At 44.5% G+C, this 17,979-nt stretch overlaps 1 protein-coding gene across 1 annotated transcript in view; it reads right to left on the bottom strand.

The window, feature by feature from the left end:
- fbln2 (fibulin 2) overlaps positions 1-17,979 on the bottom strand; it is a 217,955-nt gene that overhangs the window by 30,718 nt on the left and 169,258 nt on the right. The window contains exons 10-13 of the mRNA XM_080182283.1: positions 17,313-17,414; positions 16,952-17,089; positions 12,119-12,253; positions 1,088-1,225 (exon numbers count right to left, since the gene is read on the bottom strand). Coding sequence (XP_080038409.1) covers positions 1,088-1,225; positions 12,119-12,253; positions 16,952-17,089; positions 17,313-17,414 — 513 coding nt within the window. The remainder of the gene's footprint in view (positions 1-1,087; positions 1,226-12,118; positions 12,254-16,951; positions 17,090-17,312; positions 17,415-17,979) is intronic.

Below are 17,979 nucleotides of genomic sequence, written 5' to 3'. Positions count from 1 at the left end.
AAAACATGACAACAAAAAACATTCCTCTGTCAAGTTTGGCTTTAAAAAAAAAATCAGCCGGCAAAGGCCTTTAATTATTTGGGTAACAGCAACACTCACACTCACAAAGAAAACACAAAGGAGGCACAACAAAGTAAACCAGTAGATACCTAGGCCTCAGTTACCGAGTGCACCATTGCAGTTCTGTTGCTGCAGAGCAAAGGGTGTAGAAACAATCCGTTTCTTGTCATAATGTGTGAGCTTTAAAAATATATATTTGTTTAAAATAGGATGCACCCACATTCCCCAGGGCTGCATGTAGTCCAAAGGGTTAAAGGCTACTTTTTTTTTATATAATTCATTCGTAGGACTTGGGCATCGCTGGTGGCCAGCATTTATTGCCCATCTCTAGTGGCCCTTGGAAGGCAATTGCGAATCAACCACATTGCTGTGACTCTGGAGCCAGATGTAGGCCAGAACATGTAAGGACAGCAGATTTCCTTCCCTAACATCATTAGTGAACCAGATGGGTTTATACGACAATGATTTCACAGTCATCAGTAGATTCTTAATCCCGTATTGTTTTTATTGAATTCAAATTCCACCATGTTCTGTGGCGGGATTTGAACCTTGGTCCCCAAAATGTTAGCCGAGTTTCTGGAAAAATAGTCTACTGATATTACCACTAGGCCATCACCTCCTCAACAAACAAAGAGGAACGGTGGAGCTGCCTAAAACATTTCCATTAAAATAGAAGCAAATTGAGAAAACGTCAAATTAGATTAGAATTAAAATGTATCCATTTTTAATTGCTGTAGCATTTCACCAAGATAAATGAGTCCTGTAAATTTGTGGCGTCGATTACATCTCCGCTGTACAATTTCAAGGTAATCAGTGAGATAAATTCATGTTTAGGATATCGGGGCTTCTTTGAGTAGACACAATGGGTTAACAGATCAGATATTTGACTACTGGCCTTCATTTCTTCAAAATGACTTGGACATACGATGCCATAAAATATTCAACTAGGTTCAATTTTTAATTAATTTTGCTTCTTCACACAGCTCTTTTAAGGCTTTTCTATTCTCCCCCACAGAAAGTCTATTACCATGACAGATGCCCTGTGAATCCTGCAGAAATCCCTCTGAGCAACGCATTTTTGGTTGACAACGGAATGACCCTGGAGTGTTCTGACATTCATAATCCACTGCACAGTTGTGATTGCCTCGCTCACATTCATTGATATCTGAAAATGGAAGAGAAAAGAGTGTGTCAGCATCCACTGTGCTAATCGGGACGCAGGGCTGTGTTTATCTAATCCATCATGCAGAGGGATACGTGCACAGGAATTACCCAGGAACTACTGGGCCAATTCCCCTTCCAGACACACAATCATTGCAGATAGCACGGAAACAAATTCTGATTTACTTACAGCAACAGCGCTAGATGACGGAGACTTTTTTCGGCTAGATATTTTTTCTGACTGAGGTTATGGTTACTACATTGCATATTCACGGGCATTCTCTAATAGCTGATTGGCATTTTCCCTGTTATATACTTCTACATTTGGAACTACATTTCGGATATTTTCACGTGTGTTAAAGGAATCAAACAGGTCCCATCAGTTAACATCTTATTGCCATATTACCTCATGGTATTTTTTTTGTGAGGCTTTGTAATTGTGGCGTCATAGAAACCGTACAGTACAGAAGGAGGCCATTCGGCCCATCAAGTCTGCACCAACAACAATCCCACCTAGGCCCTATCCCTGTAACCCGACATATTTACCCCGCTAACCCCTCTAATCTACGCATCCCGGGACAATTTAGCATAGCCAATTCACCTAACCCACACGTGTTTCGGACTGTGGGAGGAAACTGGAGCATCCGGAGGAAACCCACACAGACGTGGGGAGAACGTGCAGACTCCACACAGGCAGTGACCCAAGGTGGGGATTGAACCCGGGTCCCTGGAGCTGTGAGACACCACTGATCTTGTTATGATCTTGCTAACCACTGTGGAAATGCTGCCCCACCAAACCGTGTTGTGTTCGTCTGGCCTGGCATCTTCTTACATGATCCGGCATCAAATCTTGTTTTGCACTGCTCTGATGAAGCATCAAGAAACATGTTGTTATGAATTGTTGCTGCTGTTGCCCCATTCCCCACACAGTTGTCGTGCAGCAGGTGAGTTTACTCATTGTCTGTAGATAATACAGTTGACCACTAGGTGGAGCTGGCACCCTGATTTGAAAAGTGAACACAACGGCAGGGCATCTTGCTTGGATATTCAATGCAAGTACATTTGCCACACTGGTTTAACTAAAATCATTAAATATATTTCTGGCAGACTATTGATTATACAGTGTGAAATGTGGGTGATTATACAGTGCGAAACGTGGGTGGCCAAACTAGGAAATGTAAGATGCTGCAACTGCCTCCACGCTGTATGTAAAATAACACACCCTGCTCGGCAGAATCCAGCAGAACGGTCCTGCTCGAGTCTGGGCCGACAGCCTTATCATATACCGTCAGCTATGTTTGCTTTGCAATTAACTCTTAAATAAGGTGGAGTTTGGCAGGAGAAGAATGAATAGTGATCTTATTGAAACATAACAGGGGTGGCACGGTGGTTAGCACTGCTGCCTCACAGCTCCAGGGACCTGGGTTCAACTCTCAGCCTGGATGACTGTGTGTGTGGAGTCTGCATGTTCTCCCTGTGTCTGCACGGATTTCCTCCAGTTTACTCCCACAGACCAAAAGACGTGCTGGTTAGGTGCACTGGCCACGCTAAATCCTCCCTCAGTGTACCCGAAAAAACGCCGGAGTGTGGCGACTAGGAGGTTTGCACAGTAACTTCATTGCAGTGTTAATGTAAGCCTTAGTTGTGATACTAATAATAAAAAAAATAAGAAATCTTGAGGGGTTTTGATTGGATAGATAGTGGGAGGATGTTTTCACATGTGGGGATGGGGGAGAGACTAAAACAGGGAGTTTGGGGGGGTGGGTGGGGGGAGAGACACACACGCCAGAATCTTACCACTCTTCACACCGGCGGGATTTTCCCACCAACCCCCTGCAGAGAACAGGGATTTGGCTGGAAGCCAAATTCTCTGACTTTGCTGCAGTGGGAGCGTGTGAGTGGCTGGTAAGGTTGCACCCACAGTTTCAGAGTAAGAGGTCTACTGTTTAAGACAGAGATGAGGAGAAACCTTTTCTCTCAAACAGCTGTTAGTCTTGAAATTCTCTTCTCCAGCGTAACAGTTCAGGTTGGGTCATTGAATTTCTTCAAGGCAGCACCAGTCGGATCTTTTTATAAACAAGGCAGTCACAGGTTATGGAGAGGGAGACAGGTGATAAAGTGGAGTTGAGACCATAACAAGATCAGCCACGACTGAATTGAACAGCAGAGGAGGTTTGAAGGGCTGAATGGCCTAGTCTTGCTCCCAAGTGCTATGTTGCTATGAAGGACAAAGGCCCCCATTCCCCACCAAATTTGTTAGTGATGTTGTATCTGACATGGGAGAAGCTTTAATTCCCCCTATTGGGTTGAGAATGAAGCAGTGAGCGGTTAAAATCATTCCCAATTGTAACTGCACTGTTTTGCCAGATTCAGACGGATGCTGCTTGCTAACTTGGTGTCCCGTGATGTGAATCTTGTCTGGGTTGGAGCAGGGGAGGAACGGTGCCTCTGCTATCAGGCTGGAGCAGGCTAGCAGCTGCTGACAATGACAATGACTCCAGGGAAGTGAAATAAATGTATTTATGGGGCCTGGAGGTGAACCCCTCATCAGTTGATAGGCTTCCAACAATCACAGTCATTTGCCCTTTGACTGAAGCTGCTGGATAGATTTGCCCTTGATCCCCATTCACTTCAGTTTTATTTGGCCTCCTTGGGGCAGCACGGTGGCACAGTGATTAGCACTGCTGCCCCACAGTGCCCGGGACCAGGATTCAATTCCAGCCTCAGGTCACTGTTTGTGTGGAGTTGGCAACTTCTCCCCCTGTCTGTGTGGGTTTCCTCCGGACGCTCTGGTTTCCTTACAAAGTCCAAAGATGTGTAGGTTAGGTTGATTAGCCATGATAAATCGACCCTAGTGTCAGGAGGACTAGTAGGGTAAATATGTGGGGTTACAGCAATAGAGCCTGGGTGGGATTCTGGTCGGTGTAGACTTGATGGGCTGAATGGTCGCCTCCTGCCCATAGGGATTCTGTGATTCTATGACGAAATACTGCCTTGATGTCAAGCTGTCATTCTCACATCACCAATGGATTTCAACTCATGTTCATGTTTGGATCAAGCTCGTATTAAGGTCTGGAGCCGGATGGTCCTAGCCAAGTATGCATCAGAAGAATCATAGAATCCCTATAGTGCAGACAGAGGCCACGCAACCCAGGAAATCTGCACCGAATCTCCAAAGGAGAATCTTACCCAGGCCTCATCCCTGTAATCCCATGTATTTACCCCGCTAATCCCCCTAACCTACATATCTTCAGACTCTAAGGGGTAATTTAGCATGGCCAATCCACCTACCCTGCACATTTTTGAACTGTGGGAGGAAACCGGAGCGCTCGGAGGAAACTCACGCACAGGGAGAACATGGAGAGTCCGCACAGTCAATAGTCACCCAAAGGTGCAATCGGACCCGGGTCCCTGGCACTGTGAGGCAGCAGTGCTAGCCACTGTGCCACCGTGGTTAACAATATTCCTGACTGGGGCCTCTGCAGTGCACAGAGTGCGGTGATTCAGGTGAGAAGCTGAACTGGCAGAAGATCGGGATCTAGAACAGATTTCCTGCCAATTCAGTGCTTTTGGGAGAATCATGGCCATTTTGGTCTCCTTTTCTGAGGAAGGATGTTCTTGCTCTCAAGAGAGTGCAGCAAAGGTTTACCAGGCTGATCCCGGGGATGGAGCAACTGATGTATGAGGAGAGATTAATTAGGTTAGGATTGTTTTCACTGGAGTTCAGACAACTGAGGGGGGATCTCGTACAGACATAAAATTCTAACAGGACTAGACAGGGTAGATGCAGAGTAGATTCTGGGGGGTCCAGAACAAGGGGGCAAAACCTGAGGATTTGGGGTAGACCATTGAGGACGGAGATGAGGAGAAATTTCTTCACCCAAAGAGTGGTGAGTTTGTGGAATTCATTACCACAGGAAGCAGTTGATGCCAAAACATTGAATATATTCAAGAGGCGGCTAGACATAGCAGTTGGGGCGAATGGCATCAAAGGTTATGGGGAGAAGGCAGGGTTAGACTATTGGGTTGGATGATCAGCCATGATCGTGATGAATGGCGGAGCAAGCCCAAAAGGCCAAATGGCCTCCTCCTGCTCCTGTCTTCTACTATGTTTCTATGTCCAGTCTGATATCATTATTAAAGATTTCCTCCAAAACATAGCCCCCATCTGAGAGGCACTTTGACAGGCAGCAATTGTCCAAGTTGTGTGCCTGTTTTTTGTGGATAGGACACACTGGTCAATTATCCACATTGATGATGGGTGTTGTAGAAGTACTGGAACAGCGGAGCTAACAGCACAATTAGCACTGGAGCACATTTCAGCACTGCAGCTGGAAATATTGTCCAGGTCCTGGCCTCTGCTGTGTCCGCTGTACTCAGTATTTCTTACTGTCACCTGATGCGAGTCAAATCGGTTGAGGACTGACAGGTGCGATGGTGAACCTATCAGGGAGACATTGAAAAGGATCTTCCACACTGCACCTGGCTGGCTAAGAATATTTTTCCAACCCTCCAGCGTTATCTTTCACACATACATGATAGGATCTGCACTGCTGAGAAGGAAATATTCATGGAATTTCCTGGTCCTGTTTGCTATTTAATTGCTCATCGCCATGCACAACTGGATGTTAATGGGTTGTGGACTTGATCGGTTGACTGTGGGGTGGATAGCATGCTGGATTTGCTGTTATGCGTGCATGTACTGCTGCGTTGCACCTTGCCAAAGCTGACACTTCATTTTCAGGAATGCCAGATGCTGCTGTGGGCATTTCCTTCTCAATCCTCTTAAAGCAAGTGTTGATCACCTTGCTTGATAATGATGGAATTTGCTGAATCAAGAGGTTACAGATTATGATGACAATCGACAATGCAATCAAACTATTACTCCGTGTTTTTCGGTTCAGGTTGCACACGGATGTTGAGACAAACGCCTGGGTTAGACAGTCTGACGGGATTACCCAAGGATCTGTTCTAGCCCCAACCCTTTACAATCTCGATATCAGCCTGGAACCCTGCCTCAGAAGTTCGTCTAAGCTGACGATATCTGCTGTGCCTCTCAACTTTGGACATTTTCTAAACTAGAGGCAACACTAAATGTTGCAAGTCTGACCAGCTACTGTAAGATATGGCACTGTGCCTCATAGCAGCAGCAAAACTGTCTCAAGTATATCCCACGTCCATAATGATAGCACCAAGAGAGAATGCAGCATCTCCTTGAACAATGGCGAGAGGCTGAATCACAAACAACATCCTATTTATTTTGCTGTTATCTTTGACCAAACAGTGACATACAAAAAACATCTGAGCAAGATGGCAGCAAAAATCAAAATGCAAAACAACCTCCTCAGCAAATTTGTTGCCCCTTCATGGGGCGCTGATGCTCAAATATTAAGGACTGACGGTAGTCTCAGGGAAGCTGACTAGGTCAGGGAAACAGAACAGCTGCTGGAGAAAGTGTCGGGCATTTTCCTTGACTAAGTTGGGCGTCTAAGGGTCTATAAAGTGGTAGTAAATAGCTTTTCCTTGGTCCCTTGTTAATAAGAGCTGCCCAAACTCAAGTTAAGGTCCAGGCAATCCCTGAATCCCTGAAGGCACGCTGGCACAGTGGTTAGCACTGCTGCCTCACAATGCCAGGGATCCGGGTTCAATTCTGACTTTGGGTCTCTGTCTGGAGTTTGCTTGTTCTCCATTCTGGATGCTCTGATTTCCTCCCACAGTCTGAAAAATGTGCTGGTTAGGTTGATTGGCTGTGCTAAATTGCCCTTAACTTCAGGGGGATTAGCAGGGTAAATATATGGGTTTATAGGGATAGGGCCTAGGTGGGATTGTTGTCAGTGCAAGCTCAATGGGCCGAATGGCCTCCTTCTGCACTGTAGAGATTTTATGGATTCTATGGATTTGATAAATAGAATCCAATGGTGCTGATGAGGCACTGGAGACCTCTTTACAGACCTGCAAATGAGGAGTAGACAGTGATCCACCAAAGCGTGGTGCCACTGAGGTACCACCGGGGAAAATATTAAGGCGAACACATGAAATCCTGATGGCTGGGCATGTCGGTTTATGTAAAACTCCAAGCTTGCTCCAGCCAGCATTTTTACTGACCACACCTCCGCAAAGATGTAGTAAAGTTTTGCAGAACCTGCCACACCTGCCAGGTTGTGCAAAAACCCAGTCTGAAATAGAATCTATAATTTTTGTGCCAGCTTTTGGAGAACCATTCAGCAAGGTGTAAGTGGGGTGCCTACCCAAAACAAGCGGGGGATACCAGTATATTATTACTATCATGGGTGTGGCTATCTGATTCCCAGAAGCTGTTCCCCTGAAAAGCCTATCTGCCAAAATAGTGGTGGGGGAATGAATACAAATCTTTATCTAATATAAGCTGCCTTCTGAGCTCCAGTCAGACCAGGGCTCAAACTGCAGGTCCCAACTATCCTGAAAGTCATGGGTAATGTGGGTGTGACCCAGCTGAAGTCTTCAACGTCTCACCTTCAGTTGCAGGAGGTGCAAGATCAATACAATAAGATCGTAAAAACAATGGCAAATTGCCGTAAGTACCCCAATGACTGGGATAAAGGATTAGGTTTCCTTCTGTTCCCTACCAAAGACTCATCTAAAGTACACTGGTTTTACTCCATTTGAATTGGTTTATAGGCACCAAGTGAGAGGTCCTCTGAAACTAATTTTTAGAACAGCAAGTGGCAGCCTCGTGTTTGACTACGTAACTTAGAGCTGTTACAGAACCCTACAGTGCAGAAGGTGATCATTCAGCCCATTGAGTCTGCAAATACCACAATCTCACCCAGAGCCTATCCCCATAACCCCAGGCATTTACCCTAGCTAGTCCTCTCAACACTAAGGGCAATTTAACCTTTGTACTGTGGAAGGAAACCCACGCAGACATGGGGAGAATGTGCAGTCTCCACACAGACGGTGACCCAAGCCAGGAATTGAACGCAGGTCCCTGGCGCTATGAGGCATCAGTGCTGACCACTACACCACCATGCCACCCACTGTGTTCAGGAAGTGACTCATGAAAGCCTGTGATGTGGCTCAAGAGCAATCATAGAATCATATAGCGCAGAAGAGACCCTTCAGCCCATCGAATCCACACCAGCACATAAGCAACACCTGAACTCCCATCTAATCCCATCTGCCAGCACTTGGCCGATTACCCTGAAATCTCCCAAACTGCTTTGGATAAAGCAATTGGCACATCATAACATTCAAGGCTGGGCAAAGTAATAGTCAATGAGATTAGGGCGAGGTCAGGAGTTCCTTGCACCTCAGGGGGAGCTCGATTGGCCAAAGGGCCTCTTCCGCGCTGTAGAATTCTATGATTCTATGAGTAGGCAAACATGCCCGGGCGCGAATCTTTCAACCAGGAGCACATGCTGCTACAAATACTGGGTAAACCCCTAAAAGCCCAGGTTAGTGGCCCACACAGCATAGGAAAGAAGCCGGGGGGTGCCAACTATCTAATCCACACCCCAGATTGCAGGAAAAGACCATCGCTGTGCTATACGAACATGATTAAACAATCTCACCACTGAAAAAAATACAAGCAATAGTTTTCTCACCAGAAAACAGGACAACATGAGGTTTTCAGGACTGCTGCCATAAGTTCATCCCAAGCCTCCAGATGGTAGCTGCCCCACTGACAGACCCAATACAGAACAAAGCAAAAGTAATACGGAGATGAGGGGGTTAGACTAGAAAGAGAGACTAAATAGACTGTTTGCACTCATTGGAGTTTAGAAGGATGGGGGGGATCTTATAGAGATGTATAAGATAATGAAGGGGATGGACAGGGTAGAGGTAGAGAGATTCTTCCCACTTAGAAAGGATAGCAGGACTAGAGGGCACAGCCTCAAGATAACGGGGGGGCAGTTTAGATCAGAGTTGAGGAGGAACTTGTTCACTCAAAGGGTAGTGAATCACTGGAATTCTCTGCCCGTTGAAGTGGTGGAGGCTACCTCGCTAAATATATTTAAGTCACGGGTAGATAGGTTTTTGACAGGCAAGGGAATTAAGGGTTATGGGGAGAAAGCGGGAAAGCGGAACTGATCCACTTCAGATCAGCAATGATCTTGTTGAATGGCGGGGCAGGCTTGAGGGGCTAGATGGCCTACTCCTGCTCCTATTTCTTATGTTCTTATGGACTGAGAAACGCCAGACAGCTTTTGAAAAGCTGAAAGGTATAAATGCAATGGCTTCAACATCTGGCTGCATCCAAGAATCCAGCTAACCTAAATCATTTAAAACCTACTTGGAATCATAGAATCCCAGAAGGAGGCCATTTGGCCCATCGAGTCTGCACTGACCATAATCCTATACAGACCCTATCACCACAACCCCATGCATTTACCTTGGCTAGTCCCCCTGACATTAAGGGGCAATTTAACTAACCAACTAACCCGCACATCTTTGGAGTGTGGGAGGAAACCGGAGTACCCAGAGGAAACCCACACAGACACAGGGAGAATATGCAAACTCCAAACAGACACCCAAGCCAGGAATTGAACCCAGGTCCTTGGCACTGTGAGACAGCAGTGCTAACTATTGTGCTACTGTGCCACCCATTTACTTGGACTCTAACTCCCCATGATTGTATATCTGTGTGCGTGGAAGTGTATTAAATAGATAAATGCATTCTGATTTGGAAAGGGCATTTCCTCATGAAAAAGAAACCTAAACATTAGTTATTACCAACAATGGAGCTTGAATAGAGGGGAGCCAAGTCACCCCTTTTCAATGGGTCAGAACTACAGTTACCCAATTTAGGGCTGTTAGATTTTATTCTTCATCCATCCCAATTAGTTGTAATGTACAGAACACCATAAGACATAGGACTACAATTAGGCCACTCGGTCCATCGAATCTGCTCCGCTATTCAAACACGGCTGGTATTTTTCTCATCCCCATTCTCTTGCCTTTTCCCCATAACCCCTGATCCCCTTATTAATCAAAAACCTATCTACTCTGTCTTAAAGATACTCAGTGACCTGATCTCCACAGCCTTCTGCAGCAGAGTTCCACAGATTCACTACTCTCTGGCTGAAGAAATTCCTCCTCATCTCTGTTTTAAAGGATTGCCCCTTTAGCCTGAGGTAGTGCCCTCTGGTTCTAGTTTTCCTACTAGTGGAAACATCCTCTCCACACCTACTCTATCCAGGCCTCACAGTATCCTGCAGATTCAATAAGATTCCCTTCAACCTCTAAACTCCAACGAGTACAGACCCAGAGCCCTCAACTATTAGAAATCATAGAATCCCTACAGTACAGAAAGAGGCCATTCAGCCCATCTAGTCTGCACTGACCACAAGCCCACCCAGGCCCTACCCCCCTATCCCTACATATTTTACCCACTAATCCCTCTAACCTACGCAACTCAGGACACTAAGGGGCAACTTAGCATGGTCAATCAACCTAACCCACAAATCTTTGAACTGTGGGAGGAAACTGGAGCACTCGGGAGGAAACCCACGCAATCACGAGAAGGATGTGCAAACTCCACACAGACAGTGATCCAAGCCGAGAATCAAAATCCAGGTCCCTGGAGCTGTGAAGCAGCAGTGCTAACCACTGTGCTACCGTGTCGTCCTCACATGACAAGCTCTTCATTCCAGGGATCATTCTTTGAAACTCCCCCAGACCCTTTCCAAGGCTAGCACATCCTTTCTAAGAAATGGGGCCCAAAACTGTTCACAATACTCCAAATGGGGTCTGACCAGAACCGTATACAGTCTCAGAAGAACACCCCAGCTCTTGTATTCTTGCCCTCTCAACATGAATGCTAGCATTGCATTTGCCTTCCTAACTGCAAAGTGAACCTGTACATTAACCTTAAAAGAAAGTTGAACAATGACTCCCAAGTCCCTTTGTGTTTCTGATTTCTTAAGCATTTTCCCATTTAGAAAACAGTCTATGCCTCCATTCTACCTTCCAAAGAGCATAACCTCACACCTTTCCACATTGTATTCAATCTGCCACTTCCTTGCCCACTCTTCTAACCGTCCAAGTCCTGCTGTAGCCCTCCTGTTTCCTCAATACTACCTGTCCCTTTACATATCTTTGTATCATTTGCAAACTTAGCAACAGTGCCTTCAGTGACGGAGGGTGACCTCAATGTGATGACAGAACATGGTTTCCACAAGAACTGCAAAGTTGCCACCCTGTCGATGTTGTCCATTGACAGATGTATCCGCAACAGGTAGAATAATGAGCCAAGTAGGGTGGCACAGTAGTTAATACTGTTGCCTCACAGTGCCAAGGATCCAGGTTCAATTCCCAGCTTGGGTCACTGTCTGTGTGGAGTTTGCACATTCTCCCTCTGTCTGCATGGGTTTCCTACGGGTGCTCCAGTTTCCTCCCACAGTCCAAAGGTGCACAGGTTCGGTGCATCGGCCATGCTAAATTCTCCCTCAGTGTACCCGAACAGGCGCTGGAGTGTGGTGACTGGGAGATTTTCACAATAAATTCATTGCAGTGTTAATGTAAATCTACATGTGACTAACAAATAAAACATAATAATAATGTGTCCTCAGTCTGGAAAGCTCTATCTTCCAATAATTAAGCAGTGGTGATACTATCAAGCTACTATGAGTGATGGGCAATGCAGTGCCAGAGTACATTGTTGGTATCCTCAGTGGTTCCTCCAAGTGATGTTCTGGGTCATATGGCAAAAAGATAAATATTTTTAAACTGTCTGGAAATTCTCAATCCAACAGGAGTGGAGTGAACTCAAATATTTTTTGGATTGTTTGTCCTAGCCTCTGGATTATTAGTCCAGTTAATAACTGCTACATTACCACACACAATAAATATATATTTACATTAAAGAAAAAAAGCCAACAGGTTAAGAAAGTTAAACGTCAAAGTACTTGTTACAAACCTTGGCAGTGATCATCTATTTGTTCGTAGCCTGTTCCACAAATAATCGTTTTTTGGCATCGAAAGGAACCAATTGTATTAATACAGATTTCCCCAAATTTGCAGCTCTGGGTTGCCAACAGACACTCATTTATATCTGCAGGAGAACATGACAAAGCACAACTGTCACCCCAAGTTAAAGATGTTCGTGTTTCCATTTCTAAACTTACAAATAAATCCATCATGAGAAATAAACTTGGGATCGTTTATGTTTAAGCTCTGAAGGTAGTAAACCATATCAAAGCTAACATTTAAGAATAGATAAAGGTACGTTAGTGATGGAGGAGGCAGCACTCTTTGGTCTGTGCTTTCAGATGTATACATCAGCTGTATAAACATCACACTACATGAATGCTACAAGCCCCTCCACACATGCTATGCATGATTCACATTTTACTATTAGTTTCTAATGGAGTTTTTGTGTAGTTCCAAGTCAGCAACCGGGTACTTTTTAAACATATTACAGTCTGGCATTGAACAATACGAGTCAGGTTAAATGGACTGTAAAAGATAAGGTCATAGGTCAGGCTGTGTTTTAGAAACGAAACGCAACAGACTGTAAAAGATTTAGTCTATAGAGACTTCCATCTCGGGTGCTACAACTCCATGAAAGTTATTCTGACAGTCAATGTTTCTCACACGTATAAGATCCAAATTCACAGGCTTGATTCCACATGTTGTGCATGTTGAGGGCACTGATGCACATCAGTGTTTTACTGTGTACATGCATGTGAAGTACATGCTCGAGTCATCAACATATTAGAATTAGTCAAGAAATAAATTGCGGCGTACACAGAACAAGAATGAATATAATAAAAGGTCCAATTATTTCCAAATCTGATGACTGCAGCAGTCAGCAAGGACTCAGCAAGCAGCCATCTGGCATTGAAATCTGTTCAGGCTGTTTACAGAGAAACTTCAGATAATACAGTAATAATGAGCTTGGGTGTGGAGTGAGCAGAGACTGGAGTCATATACCACTGCTGGTCTGACAAAGGAAGAGCAGAAAATAATAAAAATGAAAGGCATTACACTTGCATTCATTGATTCTTTGCCTTAAGCACAAGTAGGTAAAACTAGAAAAGTTTTATTTGGCATATTCACAAATCATATTTAAACCTCAAGAACATTTAATTCTTATTCACTAATTTGTACAATAAGGAAACGTTGGTGCCATTCTTCCATGTGGCTGACTGTGGATGGCTTTGAGAAGGGCCTTCTGTACTCTGCACATAGCATGTCTAATGTAAGGTATGTAAAAGTCAGGTGCTGACAAATGTTTATGGCTTTGTTATGCTTAATTTGCTAAAAAAAAATGACCTTGTGCTGGGAAGAAAGAAACCAATGCTGGGAATTACTTCACAGCGCACAGTCCAAATAAAAGTGAAAGCATTTCTCATTCCGCAGCTGAAACAACCACAGAACTGTGATTTGCATTGTGGTATAACTCACTTGGTAAAATAAACATGCTTGCAATTTGCAGTAATTGAACTTAGCAGAGTTGAAATTACAATGCAAAGGCAAATGAATCCCTCCTCAGTTTCTTTGGTGAAATGATTTTGCAATACCGCTGTAATACCAGGATCAAGATGATTAAAACCAGATGGGTGGCCAGAGTCATGTGGAAACATTTTGATTTCCCTCTCCGTGAGGTCACAGTTATTTGTCTACATGGACTGGAACAACTACCCTTATATTAGTCAGCTTGCAGATTCCACAATTGAAATTAATATACCCCACCTTATTAACCATCCCCACTGCAAGCCCAGGTGCAACCTTTTCCCTACATTAAAGTGACCGCAGCTCGTGTTAGTAATAAGTTCCGCTCTGATACGAAAACGCCAATCCATTTAAATTGCAAGCAAAAACCCACACACGGAGCTCCAGTTCCAGACTCAAGTCCCAATTACATTTGATTCTGAAGCGCTGAAACATTGGTGTTCATTCCCCATTTGGCAGACAGCTGAAGACTATTCCGTATTTTTGAACACCCAATCTGCTGTTAATCAACCTGGCATTACAGCAGTATTGCAAAATTCTTTTTTTTCTTGAACCAGAGTAGTCGCGAAGAGATTCACTCCTTTCCCATTTTTGAACCAATGTAAATCAATACTTCTTTTAATAAGTAGGTGATGCCACAGTTCTGTCAGTACACCAGCAAAGTGATTAGCATTGGTTTTATTAATGTTCAACTGCTGTAATAAATTTTCAACAAGTTTATAATCAAGGAAGTGTAGCTAAGGATTCACACAAAACCTCTATTTCTACTAAATTAACCATGTTTATGATTAATCCTTATTCAGTGAATTTTCAAGTGAAGAGTTACCACTGAAAGAGCCGGGAGCCATGTCAAACGTATTAAAACATCAACTCCACTCTTAATATTCCCAATTAATTGAAATGTAAAATGTGCGGCCTCATAAGAACAATAAAAATTCATTCGGTTTTTTAATTAAGTTGTGTAGCAAGAATATTGGATGACCGACTGTAATAAGTTACATGCTTTCATTTGTGAGGTGATCATTTCTCATGCCCAATTTTATCAACTCTTGATTTGTTCAGTCAATTGATTCAGAGACATGTTTATCATAACTGCATTAGAAAGGGAACACTGTAACGGGGATGATGTACAGCGAGAGGCCCGGATTTTCATTGAGCAGTGAAGCTTGGCATTCACTGTGGATTGCCCAAGAAAACACTTATCCCATCCAAAGGCAGTGGTGAGAACTTTCGCTTCTTCTTCATGCAGGACCTAATGGCGAGGGAAGCATCGAGGGGCTCCAACACATGGGTGCGAAGCCTTTGAAGTCATGAGCTGAAGTCATGGTCCCCTGAGGTCAGGCTTCAGCTCCATGATTGGGAAATTTTTATGAATGGTTTTTTTTGACATTTTTGAACAGTTATGACACTTTTTGAAATTGTTATAAAATTCTAAATAAATGAATGCCTTCTTGAGCAGCATCCTCAATTGGGAAGACACCCCCCTCCCCCTTTAGCCCAATCTTCCTATCATAGAACAGAAACATAGAATCCCTGCAGGAGGCCATTCAGCCCATCGACTCTGCACCAAGCACAATGCCAGCCAGGCCCTATTCCTGTAACCCCACATATTTACACATTTTCGTATCAGATTAGGGTCAATTTAGCATGACCAATCAACCTAACCCACATACCTTTGGTTTGTGGGAGGAAATTGGAGCAACCGGAGGAAACCCATGTAGACATGGGGAGAATGTGCACACTCCACACAGACAGTGACCCAAGGCCGGAAGTGAACCCAGGCCCCTGATGCTGAGAGGCAGCGATGCTAACCACTGTGCCACTATACCTGTCACCAATCTCATGAGGCCCCCGACCTGCCAACTTCAACTACTAGATCTCTTATTTCTCCTCTTCCCTCCACCACCCTCCAATCCCAACCATGAGGTCTCCAGTTCCACCCTGCCACACTCCCAGGCACATTAGCTTCCCTGCCACATGGCCTTCAGCAGCATTGCTCAGTCCTGAACTCAGCCCTATTTTTTGATCTCCTACACCCCCTCCAAAACTCTGACTTTCCCACCCTGCAGTCCATCCAACTGATCAACACCTCCTTGCCCCCAGGACTGACCTCTCATCCAGCCTGAATGACCTACCCAATCATCTGCCCACTTCTTCCCCTACCTGTCCCCAATTAACCCCACCCCTGAGCGTGTACTTGCCTGTTCGTCCAGCTCCCTGCATGACTAGAGGCACAACCTGAAAATCAGACTGGCCTCAGGACAAAGAAACACATCAACGGCGTTACGGATACTTAAAACTCCACAAGATGTGATGGAACCGCAAATTGCAGGTTCCGCATCTAATTTCTAACTAACTTACAGGTCAGTCAAGTAAAACATCCCCTCCAAGAATCTGCTCATTTATCAAGCATTTACCAGTAGAACATGAAAACCTGACATATGGTCATCAGCTTGCAGGAACCTAAGCTTCAACAGCATGGGTATGAAAGCAGCTCTTAACAATGTGTATAAAGCGTATCACAGCAGTGTTGTCCGTTGTGGTTAGCACTGCTGCCTGACAACACAAGGGATTCCCGGCTTCAGTCACTGTCTGTGCGGAGTCTGCACATTCTCCCCGTGTCTGTGTGGGTTTCCTCCAGGTGCTCTGGTTTCCTCCTATAGTTTGAAGGACGTGCTGATTGCGTGCATTGGCCGTGCTAAATTCTCCCTCAGTGTACCCGAACAGGCGCCAGAGTGTGGCGACGAGGGAATTTTCACTGTAACTTCATTGCAGTGTTAATGTAAGCCTACTTGCGACAATAATAAATAAACTTTTGTTAGTCTACACATCAGGCTGAGAATAGACAGGATTGACTATTACTCAAAAAGAAGAGGACTGGAATTCATGCAATTGTTAATAAGCTCAGGCCATCCCATATTTGTTTCATAGCCAAGGAAGTATTTTTTTAAGAGCACTCACTATCGTAATGTAGAACTCTGACTATAAAGAGTTTCTGGGGTTCAGTCTCAGTGGAGTGTTCAAAATTTCCATATCTCCTGTCATAACATAGCTGTGAACACCAACCATTAGCAGGACAATAAAGGGTTATTTAAGACCATTATCCAGGCTTCCCACTGATCTTCCGCCAGAGTTACAGCAGGCGATTGGGACAATCCCTGCAAAAATTCCAGTCGGCTGTGTCTTGATCTGATATATCCAATCCCAAGTGGAGTCAGCAGTCTTTGATCCTGATAAGCACATAAGCTGCAGATAACGCTTTGAATAGCACAAGCAATGGGCGTTCTGTTCTTACCTACACATTTGTCATTGGCATTTCGGATAAAGCCAGTCTCACAGATCTTTGCAGGGACACACTGGAATGATCCTTGAGTGTTTACACAAGTGTCTTCTCTCGAACAGTTGTGTGAGCCCAATACACATTCATCCACATCTAGGATCAGTAAATTACGGCACACATTATTTTAAATTACAGCATCATTAAATACTTACATGCCAGTGTATAAACTGTCTGCATCATATTTATTAATGATGTACAATCTGCTTTTATGACCTCCAGCAAAGAAATTTCAAATATAACAACTTGACATCAACTAACCAAAGATGTCCAACTTTTTAGATCTTTTATATTCTGCGGGACGTGAGCATGCATTTACCTTCACATGAGAAATGATCTGGCATCAGTCTGTAACCAGAGAAACAGGAACAAAGAACATCCTCTCCAATGTGTGTGCAGTAGTGCATACAAGGACTGGCATCTGTAAGAAATAACTTTTATTTCAAATGGGAGAGAAGAATAGACAATGGTGGGAGGCCCCAGGTTTCCTAGTTGGACCTGGAAGAGCACTCCTGCTCTGTTTAGACCACAAGATGATCATATTTGCCCCAATCTCTAGAATCATAGAATCCCTACAGTGCAGAAGGAGGCCATCGTGTCTGCACCAACTCTCCAACAGAGCATCCCACACAAGCCCAACCCCGGCCCAAGCCCTGTAACCCCACATATTTATCCCACTAATCCTCCCCGAACCTACATATCTTGGGACACTAAGGGACGATTTAGAATGGCCAATCCACCTAACCTGCACACCTTTGGACTGTGGGAGGAAAGTGGAGCACCCGGTGGAAACGCAGACATGGGGAGAACATGCAACCTCTACACAGACAGTCATCCAGGGCTGGAATCGAACCCAAGTCCCTAATGCTGTGAGACAGCAGTGCTAATCAGGCCACCTTAGGCTTGACACTTTTCTCTGGTGAGCCTTGCACTGTCCATGGGTCTTGCTGCTACATTTTATAATTGCATTAGTGTCCTACCTAAAT

This window comes from Carcharhinus amblyrhynchos, chromosome 3 (genome assembly GCF_965287045.1).
Source record: "Carcharhinus amblyrhynchos chromosome 3, sCarAmb.v2.hapA, whole genome shotgun sequence".
Taxonomy (NCBI): Eukaryota; Metazoa; Chordata; class Chondrichthyes; order Carcharhiniformes; family Carcharhinidae; genus Carcharhinus; species Carcharhinus amblyrhynchos.
This window is presented reverse-complemented; position numbering and strand designations above follow the sequence as displayed.